The sequence below is a fragment of the Leiobunum rupestre genome, chromosome 6 (genome assembly GCF_980474605.1).
Source record: "Leiobunum rupestre chromosome 6, qqLeiRupe1.1.hap1, whole genome shotgun sequence".
Lineage (NCBI taxonomy): Eukaryota > Metazoa > Arthropoda > Arachnida > Opiliones > Sclerosomatidae > Leiobunum > Leiobunum rupestre.
The window spans coordinates 39,083,346-39,096,734 of NC_143389.1; the positions used below are offsets into that span (position 1 = coordinate 39,083,346).

At 39.1% G+C, this 13,389-nt stretch overlaps 1 protein-coding gene across 2 annotated transcripts in view; it reads right to left on the bottom strand.

Annotated features, from left to right (window-relative positions):
- LOC149940880 (diacylglycerol kinase theta) overlaps window positions 1-13,389 on the bottom strand; it is a 31,580-nt gene that overhangs the window by 9,872 nt on the left and 8,319 nt on the right. For both annotated transcript variants that reach the window (XM_090178034.1, XM_090178036.1), the window contains exons 2-6: window positions 5,168-5,247; window positions 4,940-5,042; window positions 4,602-4,690; window positions 2,127-2,258; window positions 1,864-2,020 (exon numbers count right to left, since the gene is read on the bottom strand). In XM_090178034.1, the coding sequence (XP_090034160.1) occupies window positions 1,864-2,020; window positions 2,127-2,258; window positions 4,602-4,690; window positions 4,940-5,042; window positions 5,168-5,247 (561 nt within the window). The remainder of the gene's footprint in view (window positions 1-1,863; window positions 2,021-2,126; window positions 2,259-4,601; window positions 4,691-4,939; window positions 5,043-5,167; window positions 5,248-13,389) is intronic.

Sequence of the window (13,389 nt, forward strand, 5' to 3'; positions counted from 1 at the left end):
CGTTTTGGCCAACTGACGCCTAATCCGCAAAAGCCAAAACATTCCGTCTTTCCACGCAATTATAAAGCTATATTTAACACGCCGATGATAATTTTAAGGTTTACTGATGGGAGGCGGGTGACGCTTGGGTAGTTTAGCGTGATTACGGATACAATTGGCAAAGCCCGCTTTAGGCACGCTACTAAAAATACCGATGATCGGAGGAGAGGTTACCATAGCAACAAATTTAATCCGTTCTCTCCCCAGCTGCCCTCCGTTTTCAGACTTGGCCTTTTCATTTCCACTTCCTTCCCTTCTCTCGATAACGGAGTAGCCTCCCCCCGTCTCTCGAAACAACGTATGTTACGTCAGCGGGCCTAGGTAAATTGACGCTTACCGTTCCTACGGAGAAACAAGTTCGTCGCGAGCCGGAAATAGGGGATATTGCGGACCAATTTCCATTTTGTGCATTTTTCGCAAACGGTAGATAAAATTTCGCGCCCTCGTAATGAGCTTACAGGTTCCCGTTTAGATGTGTGGCTTTTAAACTCTCGTGTCCGAATTTCTAGGTTTATTTTTAGGTTAAACGTGGATAGTTAGCAGTATTATCATAAGTAACATAATGAAAGGCTAGTGGCAATATTATCATAAGTAACATAATGAAGAGTTATTCGTGGAAGTGTTATCACGAGTAGCATAATCAAGTAGGTGAATGGGGTTATATGGTTGGTTATTACTAGTCTAGCACGATTCGTTTTGGGGCGATCGTTTCGATATGTTAAACGTAGCAATATCTAAATGTCGAAATAACTAGCTAGTTATACTTTTTTTTAAATCCTACGAAGTTCACAAAATACGAGTATAAGATTTTATAGCACTCAAGGAAATATTTATATAGCGGGAGTATAATTACTCAAAGGTAAGTTTTTAAAGTTCGACAAACAGGTACGCGTTAGGATATGGCCTTTTTTCAATTAGACAAAGTCACTCGAAATCGGAAGTTTCTCTCTATCTTTACCCATCGTCCCTCTGTATATACTGGAAGCGAGTTCTTTTACTTATCTAAAGGAAGGATAAATATAGCACCGGGAAAAGGTCACGGAGCGATTGAAATCTCCCGTTGGCCGTGGTCTCTGCCCCCCCCCCCCCCCCCGCTGTATCGATAATAACCCTTTGATAATTGGGGACTCTCCTCCGTGGTTCGGCGTTCCGTGTACGCGGAAACGGTTATTTCAAGGCCGGAAATGGCTAATATTAGACCCCTCCTAGAAATAAAGACCTTTTCCTGTTTGTGTTTACCTAAAAGGTTTTATCAATCATTACGGATTCTCGGCGAAATTTCCTATACGCTACTAGAGAGTTTAAGCGGCGCCCGATTGAACGTGAACGCGTAAGGCTTTCAGAAGGCGGACTTAATGAGGCGTGTCAAATTGGAAAGCTCATTGGGATAATCTTAAGGGCCACTTATTTCATTTTTGGAAATTAGATTGCGCTTTAGTTTCGTTCGCGCTGTTACCTCATTTTTCTTTAGCGCTGATTTGCAAATGTATTTAGTACAATAAGCCGATACCACCGTATGTTAGTTAAAATATACCAGAGATCCACCCTACAGACGAAAATTTGTCATTATATTAGCTCCATACGCATTAACTATTGCTATAATTAATAGTTGAGATATGAATCGAGGGATGGAGCTACGGAACGGGATCGGCTTATTTAAAATTGTTTTTGGTGTTTCAAGGGTCAATGTGTGGTTAAAGGGAATGAAAAGATCAAATGTCGTGTGCGTGTGAGATTATTTCAAAGAGTGACATATAAGAGAGTGCGAATTGAGTGAATGAGTGTGAGATGGTGAAGGGGGTGGGGGGTGGGTGGGGGACTCACGGGAGAGGGTCTCGCGTCTCCTGGCCGAGACCCCGATGATTGTTTCCAAAGGAACGTCGGTCCTCGGGATGCTGACCGAGTACTGCGGCAGCATTATGCTTTGCAAGCATCCGAAGTTGCACTCCACGTTTATATTCTTGTGGCAGGTTGCGTGAGCCTGCGCCCGCCGTCGAATGGAAAAGACAGAACGGGAATGGCTCCCTTAGAATACTATTTCCAGGCGCTTCTGGCGGTAGGTGTCGCGAGGGAGCGAATGAACTTACCGTTAAGCCACACCATTCGCATCGCATTCCCGCCAAACACTCGGCCGACCAACACGTCTTCTTGCACAAGTGACACTTGGAGTTTCCCGGTAAATTCCCTTCTCTCCAATGGTGGAACTGAGTAACTGAAGGCTGTAACCGAAGTTAGCGGAATATAGTGTTGCTTTATTATTCTACTTCGTTTCATCCTAGGAACAATAAACACGAGGAGAACGCGGCTAGCCTTTAAACACGCTAACGCAGTGTTGTGTACAAATTTCATTGGACGAGCCTTAACGCCGAACGTTTTACGAGCAGGGGGGAAGACAATTTCCGAATTTTCGCCTTCCGACGGCAGCAGGTGCTAAAGCGTCTAACCAATGAAAACTGTACGCAACAAAATGAACGACTTTTGACGGGTTGCGTTCTCCTTGTGTGGGTTGCTGTGTTTGTTGCTCCTAGGTTTCACGGTCCTCGCCATTTTGGACAAACTATGACCGGAAACACTGCTACGAAAGTTGTTTAAACAGCTTTCATAGCAATGGTGTTACTTTACACTGTAGGCGAGTGCAAAATTGGTGTACATCAACACCATTATTTTAGCTTGATGGTGTGTATTAACATCAAATTAAGTGTTAGATTGTTGTACTAACATCAAATTAAGTCATACGTGCCTTTGACAGCGCCTCGCTAGGGAGGGATTTTCTTCTTGTGATCACTTCGTTACTAGCTCTCAGAAAAATATTCCCGAAAGTGACACACTTATGTAAAAATATAATAAACTTATGGTAAGCAGTATACGTTATAGCGATAAAAATACCATTTCCTTCATTAATTTTCTATTTTCTAAATCACCAGCCAGAAGGTCGATATTTTGTATATCGCTAAAATGACTAACGTGAAAAGAATATTTTACGAAATATCGTTATTTCACTGTACGCAATTGTTTGTTTAAAACTTGACGCGGTAAAGGTTTGGCGATTATCTCTAAATTTATTAAATCGGGTCAAACCTTTGCCACTTCATTCTCAAAAGCACTGAAGCAAAGCGTGTAGGAATATGGAATGCATTTTCCAAAATCCGCACCTTTATAATTACCGCTTGATGATAGAGAATGCCGGGCATAGTGAGGGTCAATGGCGGCGCCCAGGTTTAGCGTAAAACACCACCATTACCTCTCACTATGTGAGCCTTTCTTGCAGTAATTGTAGGTTAAGATTTTGGAAAATTAATACCACGTTCATCGTACAAGCTTCTGCTAGAAGTGCTTTTCCCGCTTTTTCCTTTTTTTTATCATTTTAAAAGCATATAAAGCTTATAGAACCTCAACTGTTTTTAAATTTCAGTCTTTTCCCGCCAATGTATATAGTAGAAAAATGTACAAATGCATTCGGAGAAGCTACACTCCATTAAAAATTCCAAACCATTCTCCTGACCCCTTTTGGTTTCACTTTGCCCCCTCCAACTTCTAGAACGTTCCTACGCCCCTAATCATTAATCGGTAAAACATTTAAACAAACCATTGCATACAATGAAATGACGCTATCAGTAAATCTAATATACATCCAGGATGCTTTATATGTATATTAAATTTACTGATATCGGCAGATTTCCGAGAAAATCCGGAGTTCCTACACAGGCTGATGAGACCCCAAAAGGTCGAAACCGGTCTACTGTTGGAATCGCTGGCTGAAATTTTGATTTTGATATTATTATCCGAACGTTGCATTTCAACAGAAGCCCGAGCGTAAAAGATGTCTGCTGTATAGCGACCGCCATGCAATAATTGGTGAAGAATTTCACTTTAAATTGCAACGGACTGCTCACATATCGTCGTCGTTAAAACAAAACCACGTAACTTGAGATACGTGGTTTTGTCAAAATTGACATATTTAGATTCTACACCCCAATTTACGTAAATAACATTAAAAACATCAATAGGTTGCAATTTGATTTATTTTTTTAAATCGAGAAAACATTTAAACGTATCTTTGATATTCGCAACTTATTTCGCGCAAAAGCACGTATCTCGCTTATTTTCAGCTCCTATCTCACTTCATGACGCGAAACCACGTATCTATAAAAATTCCCCTTTAGCAAAATATTTTTAAATTAAAATCCTCATAAATTCAATATTGAAATGAAATTATTTAACTATAAAATTAACTCACATGTAAAAACCTAACACGCGATTTCACAAGTCCCTGCAAAATTAAAAAATCAATTTTTCTCAAAAAGGCCACCGAAAAGATACGTGGTTTTGTTTTAACTGCGACGATATATATAAATGCACTTCAAATGAGAAACGGGCTCAGCTTAAACTAAGTCGAACGTAAGACCTCGCTCTTATTTTCAGAATCATTGGCTGGTGATCATCTCAAGTAAAATTTCGGCTGTTTAGCACGCTCGTTTCTACGAGTCACGATTTGTTCAAAATGGCGCATTTTGGCGCGAAACAAAGTCAATAGAGCAAAAAGACGCGAAAAAAGCGCTTACCAAGTCTCGGCTTGGGGCATATGTGGCACATTCTTTACAGTCGGAAACGCTGAAGTCCTGACACTCCAAATGGACGCAGTACTCGCAAACTGAGGAATAGACGAAAAGACAATTACTACGACCGTTTTTGCAGCGTCGAAGTGGCAGCTCGTAAAAGAACTCTCGATTCGCGTTAGCACGCGGGATCTAGGGAGAGAAACTTCGGACAAGAACCGTAATCGAAGCGTAAATCGGGCTTTTTCGAGAGATTCAAATTTCAATCAAAACGCGCGTAACTAGAGACTCCGAGGGACGCGCTTTTGTATTCCCGCCATAGTACTCGCTACAACGACACTCACCTTCGCACCTAACAGCGCAACTGTCTTCGATTTTCTTCCTACAAACGTTGCAAAATTTTCTTTTCAGGTGACCTGGTTCGCTCCAGCAATGAGGAACCGGAAACTGCCAAAAGAGACACGCTTTCAACTGCACTGCTCTTATTTATTACTCTTTCAACCGTAAGGGAATTTTACGATGTACGGAGACTTTTAAGTAAGCTTGAATGAAAAATGAAATTCTGAACGTACTTTAATAAAATTAGAAGCGATCGTCGAACACGGAGAGACTACTGTTTTGAGGCAGCGATCGTGAACCACAAAGTTGCACACTGAAACAAAATCAGGGAATAATCAAATTCAATATTCATTACGTTCAAAAATTACGAAAGATTTTCCGTCTTTCAATATAATTATTGTTGTTCAAAATATCCAAATTAAAATATTTAAAAACAACGCTATTTCGTTTGCACCATGTTTAAAAACAACGCTATTTAGTTTGCACCATGTTTAAAAACAACGCTATTTAGTTTGCACAATGTTTCAAAAGAACGCTATTTCGTTTGCACAATGTTTCAAAAGAACGCTATTTCGTTTGCACAATGTTTCAAAACAACGCTATTTAGTTTGCACAATGTTTAAAAACAACGCTATTTAGTTTGCACAATGTTTAAAAACAACGCTATTTCGTTTGCACCATGTTTAAAAACAACGCTATTTCGTTTGCACCATGTTTAAAAACAACGCTATTTAGTTTGCACAATGTTTCAAAACAACGCTACTTCGTTTGTACAATATTTAAAAGCAACGCTATTTCGTTTGCACAATGTTTAAAAACAACGCTATTTCGTTTGCACAATGTTTAAAAACAACGCTATTTCGTTTGCACCATGTTTAAAAACAACGCTACTTAGTTTGCACAATGTTTCAAAACAACGCTACTTCATTTGTACAATATTTAAAAGCAACGCTATTTCGTTTGCACAATGTTTCAAAACAACGCTATTTCGTTTGCACAATGTTTAAAAACAACGCTATTTCGTTTGCACCATGTTTAAAAACAACGCTATTTCGTTTGCACCATGTTTAAAAACAACGCTATTTCGTTTGCACCATGTTTAAAAACAACGCTATTTCGTTTGCACCATGTTTAAAAACAACGCTATTTCGTTTGCAGCATGTTTAAAAGACCGACGATAGATTCGTCTTAGTCCGGCCATCTGTAGGCTTTAAAAATTTTCATTTTACGGGTGAGTAGGCAAAGCTACCAAAAATATCTTATAGCCCAAATGATTAAAATAGTTTTTACGTGAACTTCCATAAAAGGAATCCGCGCGTGAATGATTAACAAATATGAAATCAAACGTCGTAATTATTTGTATCTAAATAAAAGCGGAGGGCGCCAGAGAGAATGGCGAGGGGGAAACACGTCACCGACTCGCGTCATCTTTTGACCTTTATCGTCGTGATTTTAAGCCGTCGCTAACAAGGATGGAAAGCGGCTGATGTAAGGCCGAGATCACTCCCTGGCAGTGGGCGCAGGGGAGGGCCCTCCCTCCGCCACCACTCTCCCTACATCGCCCCCGTAGTCAGTAGGCACCGACTTCACCCGCCGCGGATCCCTTTGAACGGATAATAGTCTCTCATCCTGGGAGGCACGCGCTTCCCGGGAGATTCTCTTCTATAAGGAAGAGGATTCCTTGTTTTAAAATATCCTCGCTGCCACTATTTCGGGCTCCTCCGTAATTGCCTTTTTTCCTCTTCTATTATTCCATCAAAATTCGAACGACCTTCCCCAAAAATTGGTTCCCGATTTCCAAGAGGAGCAGAGAGAGAGAGAGAGAGAGTCGCTGCCCAGTCGTGGCTCTGAAGGGGGCCATCGCTAAAATGGTGTTTGATTTTAGCCGCCCCCCCCTCCCCTCCCCGAGTTGCCCTTCCTTCCTTCCTACCCCCCCCCAATTCGCACTTTCTCTTCTTCTCTTTATTCTGGGGTTCTTCTTTGGCCACCTCACTCTTCTGAGAAATTTAACGATTTTACGATAAAGCATTTTTTTGGTCTGCTTTTTGGGAGCATGGCGGCCGTCAGAGTTCAAAGCCTGGAAATCGTTTAAAGAGATCACACTCTCGCATCGAGCTCCTCGGGAAAAATGCCCCGTTCGCTTCATTTGTTGCTTAATCATAAGCGTGGTAACTTGGGATTATTATGGGCTCCTTTAAAATGTCCCTCGTATCTTAATAGACTGGTGAGCGAGAGGGTAGTATATTCTGGATAAAAACATGGACATTTTCCCTGACTTATTTTGTGGCAAAATTTTGTATTTGTTTACCCTAAATTTTAGGTTTCCTATTTGCAACCCAACTTAAATTTCCAGACATTTCCCTGATTTTTAGACTAATTCTTTAAATTCTCTGACTTTTCCAAGAATTCCAGGTACCGTAGCAACCCTGTCCAGTTTCATTTTTGTATTATAATGTGAATATTTACAATTAGAGATTATTTAACACACGAAGGAAATCCTCTTCTTCTGATGTTTTTATTCCGTGGCAATTACCTTCGCAAATGAATATTTATATTTAATGGCTTCTGTAAGCGGTTGTTTTTCCTATAATGATTTGTTTTTAATGTTTTAGCGCTTCATGCTCTTGAAATTTACTTTTTTGAAATCATAGATGGCGCCAAGCGTTCAACGAAAAATTTTAATTTGCGTCCCAGTTGATAAAATAATTTTGTAACACGCAAAAACACAACGAACGCGGTAATTTTTCGACTGTACGTAAATATCTATTGATTCCCCACAAACAACATTTTTTTTTTAAATAATTTATCGCAATTTTAATCTATTTTTGGGTGATAATGGTTTGGGGGGGGGGGGGGCATTCGAAATAAGTTGAATTCCGCGTTGTTTTTACGCGAGAAGGTTAGCCGGGCAACTTACGCGAATGAATGGTTTTGCTTGGCGAAAACACGGCCGGTGACGTCATCGGTCAGAAACGCGGACGTCAGCTGAGTGCGTCCCGGGGATTCGGCCCGCGCTCATTTTATTGCAACGACAGAGCAGCGTTGCCATACATACTATAATTATGGTACAAATACCATAATTTTGCATCATATTATAAATGGTACTATTATTTTGAGAGTACTATATAGTACCAAAATGTACCATATTTCCAACCTATTGTACTATAATGGTACTATTTTGATATTTACATTATTTTTCTACTACTAAAATAATAAGCATTTTTTATTAACTATACATAAAATCGTCGCCTGAAAGCAAAAACCACGTAACTTTATACTAATTAAAAGTATAGTTAAATTTACGTAGTTTTTGCTTTCAGACGACGAAATATTAAGTGTTGCCAAATCACTCGATAGTCGATACCATAGAAATCGGAATTTCTAATCGGCGCACGCGGAAACATTTCAAAGATCGTTCTAGTTAGTTATTCCGATTTCTAGGGTCCATATTGACTACATCAACTCCACATAAAGAAATGTCACGAGAACAGTTATCCGCATGTTACGCAACAAACACTTTAAATTAAAAGTAATTAAAACTATTTTATATTGGTACCATAATTTCCATTGTTGTACTATAATTTTGTACCCTTTGTACAATAATTCAGTCAGAAAAATCTAACAACGCCGCGACAGAGATGGCGAGCATTAATTGAAGGGTTCCGACGGCGGACGCGAGAGGGTTCTTAATTCGCTCTCACTTAAAAATCCGAGCAAAAAGTCTTCGACGGAATCGAAGCTCCTTCGCCCGAAATAGTCCTCGTACGTGCTTGTAGACGTCTCTCATTGAAGTCATTATAGGAAGCCATCGAAGAGTTACTTTACGTTATTTATGTACGGAGAGTACTCGTATACGCGTCTATAATACGGTATATATCTGACCTGACACGCACGCTATCTTTAAATCCTAATTACGAGTTGTTTCTGGCGAACGTTTTATTTTCGGAGCGTGTGTGGCCTAGAGAATTATTTGAAGCGTACCCGCTCTCTCCCGAAGTTCTATCTCTCGTCCCGACTTCTATATTAACGGGAATATTGATCCAACGAACGACTATGTACGTTTCGTATTAGACAAATACGCTTTTCACCCTCGAAAAGCCACTCTTTTCACGGACGAAATCTGACAAAATCGCCGGCTCAAATGCTTTTTTGGCTAGTGTTATCAAAAATGTATAATATATTAAAAATCAACCTCGCTTTTGTTATTTGCTCGAACATCGCACGCCCCCTCGGATTTTTTAGAGAAAAAATGGTGAGGGACTAAATATATAACTTTCTAAAATTCTAATATTGAAAAAAAAAAAAAAACTTAATAGAAGTAAATGTTAGCTTAAAAAAGATTAATTTTTAATTTTTTTGGTGGCAAATTTTTAGTCATGAAACTACACGTTCCCTTTTAATTGACTATATGGACACTTCTTGTAATAGAAATTATATAAACTTCCGGTATAATTTGTTTTAAATTAATTAAATTAAGTTAATTTTTAGTAATAATAACACAGTCAGAGTTTACTGGGTAAATTGTGCCATCCCTGATTTCGCCATGACGAACGGGTTAAAGATCACCCAAAAGTGCGCCATGAAATTTTATCGTCTAACATTAATAGGTTTCTTTTAGTTTCGAGGTGCAAAACGTTATTAAGCTTACGACTTACGAGTCTTTCAAGCTAAATTGAAATTCGAATATTACGAAATGGGCTGTCTGGTGGCTCTACACTGAACACTATAGGCAATTTGTACAAATAATGAGCTATTTGTCAAAGTAAACCTTTTGAATTTAAAAACGTAATACATTTTTCACATTTAGTTACGGAATAATCTGGTCTATTTTCTAGATCCGTAGGGCAAAACGCCTGTAGAAGTGTTCCAACCGCATTCCTGTACGTAATGCGGGTAAGAAGCCCACCATTCCAAATGCCCCCGTTATTTGTCTATAAATATATACTCTTTAACAAACAACACCGTGCGTTCTAATTTTGAAATGTATGTGAAACTCGTAACAATAGAGATTATGAAGGAGGGGGGTCTAATAAAAAAAAGTTCAGCGAAGACAGGGGCCAGGGGGGGGGGGGGGGACAGAAGCCCTGATTGCAATCTATGGAAAGGTTTTAATGATTTTCTCCGAACAAGACTCGCTATTTTATTCAAACTGGAAATGGATCTCTCCGTAAGAGAGGCTGAGAGCGTGGTGGGGTTAGGCACGTATACACCGACTTTACCCTTAATCCAGTCTCAATGCTAAGAGTCAACCGAGATGGTAGTGGAGAGTATAGAAATGCGAGAGGGATTCTTTTATTGTAAAAGTTGCGTATTGTCTACGTCAGAGGTCGCGCCCCGGCCACGCGCCACGTTCGCTAACATTGCGGTCGCGGCGAGCATGCGTCGTAGAGTTCTCTTCCGTTTCCCGGGAGGCCGTGATCCTTCTATATTGAGGAGAAGAGAGCGAGATTTTAGCGCGCCTGCCTTGAAGCTCGCGTTAGGCGGAGTGGAACCCCCCCACGCGAAACGAGGGAGGGCCGGAGGTGGACGATGATGACGAGATGGAAAACGAGTAAAAGCATTTTATATTCGATGGAGAGAGTCAGAAGACCGTGGGGTGCGGATGATGTAGTTGCGACAGTCGCCCCTTAAATGTATACCTCTCAATCAACAGCTTCTTAGTTATTATTAATTATATGAAATCATTTTGTTTGAAAAATGGGGCACGCCCAGTTACCTGCTTCGGTGATGCCAGATCGAGAAAATTTTTCCCACATTTTTCAGGGAACTTCTCGAAAAACGGGGGAAATTGGTAATCAAAAATCAGACCGAAAACAATTGCGCGAAATCTAAAAGAGATGGGAATTATTTTAAAACGTAGCTGTTTATCAAAATTAATTGAATTTTGAAAAAATATATACGCAATAGCAGGAATCCATACCTCTACTTGGAATGCTTATTCTGCCGTATCGCGTATGGGAATATCACTCTGACGGCTTTGGCCCCGCCTACGATATAAAAAATTCCCTCTGCGCGCGCTCCCCTCTCACGTTGTTGTTTGTTAAGTTAACATAGTGACGTCAAAAAACCGTCGGCCACATCGCAACGAAAATCTGCCGCGATAAGCATTCCGAGTAGAAGTATGGATTCCTGGCAATAGTAATAGCAACTGATCTTATTTTTTATTTAAACCTTCTAAACAAAAACCGAACAAGAAAATAATATTAGAGATGAATTAAGGGTATAATATTACTTAGTCGTGGGGTCCTCCTTAGTCTTACTACCTTAGGAGGGGACCCGTTTTTGGAAAGGAATTTTGAAGAGTAGAGCTAAATGTAGTACGGTTGTTGTGGGAAATACGAGTGTATATTGTTCGATATTGAGAATGCAGATGGTGCTATATTTTATAAACTAGGGCCCTACCATAAGTGTATAATATTTTAACATAAGCGTGACACTTCCTATTCTTCACACGCAAAAGTTTTACTGAGAGCTATTCGCGAGACAGACTGCATTACGGGCTTCGTCACACTTAGCCTTTGACAGCAGTGTTTCTTTCAGGCATCGCCCCCCCCCCCCCCCGAGCTTCCCCTTTTTCCGACGCCACTGCCAGGCGTGCATGGAGTGCTACTGGATACCGGCACCCCCGGATATTTGGGAAACCCCCCCGAAGAAAATTTTCTGAAAGAAACACTGTTTGACAGCGCCTCGCTAGGGGGAGATTTTCTTCTTGTGATGACGTCACTCCGTTACTAGCTCTCAGTAAAATATTCCCCAAAGTGACAAACTTATAAAATAATATTCTAGACTTATGGTTTAACGTAAATACGATTGTTTCCAAGGTTTTGTAAAAACAAGGGAAATTTTGGTCAACGGAAGGACATTTTAACGCCCTGAAATGGAAATTTAATTTTTGCGATCTGGCATCATGCACAGTTTTGCTATCCGTATACCGTTGTTTCCGTTTATCGTCTTAGACGTTAGTGTAAGATTGTGAAATTGATCTTTATGTATGGCCGCCAATTTAGTTCGTTACTTTGCATGTTTTGTCAAAGGAAACACCAAAAGCCATAAATAACCACGAAAAATTGAGAAACGCGATATAAAATCTCGATAAACGGTGCTATAAAAATTAAAAAGTCAATTTTGAAACGGAAATTCCGCGTTTAAATCATCCTCGAAAAATTTCAAAATCCAAATAAAAATCTTGAAAACTAATTGAGATTTTTACTCAGGGTTGGCTGGTTTAAACCTTGGTTTAAATCATAGTTTAAACCAAGTGATTTAAAAAAAACCAATGGTTTTTATAATAATTTGGTTTTTTTAATTAACTAAAAATTATTTCAAAATGTTTGTTGCTTACCAAAATGATTTATTACATTTCTAAAAAAATGTACAAGGTGACCACATTTCCCATATTTTCAATAGCTTAATTCCTATTCACCCCTTAGGTTTTCTCATGTAGTCTATAATTTACTTAATTTTATCTACTGTTTCTCGATAATAATCCTAATTTCTGCTTATGGTTTTTCCTATATTTTCCTTTAATTCACTTGAAAATTAGCTATTTTTTCAATAACATTTTTGAGGCATTTTCCTGGTCACCCTGCATTTATACAAAATCAAAAATGAAACTATAACTAAAACTTTGTTCTGGTCACGTGAGACTTGTAATAATACTCGTATTAATTTTTAATGGATTTGTAATATGAATGCACGGTGAAACAAAAGCAAAAAATAGATTAAGAGTAAAATAAAGCAGTTTTTAATAAAAACCTGATTTAAACCCAAAAAACCTGGTTTAAACCAAATAAACCGGTTTTTTGGGTTTTTATAAAAACAAAATGGTTTTTTTTCCAACACTGTTTTTAAGTAAAAATGACAAAATTAAGTATTTCGAGTTCAAAGTCGCGGGAAATAAGGGCTAGTTTTAACTAGGCCAAAAACGCCACGACCAGGGTTGGCATAGAACCAGCCATACCGGTTATAGACACCTTGATTAAAACCGGTTATAGCCACTTGAAAAAATCCAGATTTTTTTGGCTTTAAAAAAAAATACAATAGGAATATTTTAGAAAAATAATAGTTTTTATTTAGAAATTTAGTTTATTTTTTGTTTCATATTTAGAAACCGGTTTACTTTTACCAGTTTTTCGGCCTTTTCGTAACCAAGTCGGTTACGTAATTTAGTCCAAACTAGTCCATATGTTGAAAATATTCTTTCTTGGCCAGCTGCCTCGCTTCTGTCGGGGCTTCATACACAAAAACTAGGGGGAAATTCCAGAGGAAATCAAAAGAATTCAGTTATTTTATATAGTTATTTCGCTTTATTTGTTTCGTTTCTTATTTACGACAATATGTGGTTTTTTTCGCCTGTCCCAGGACAAAAAGTGTAAACTTTTTGCCCTAAAACGTTTTATTCGCCTGTTCTCGGGGTAAGATTTACCCTGCCCCGAATTTTGTTCGCTTGTTCCAG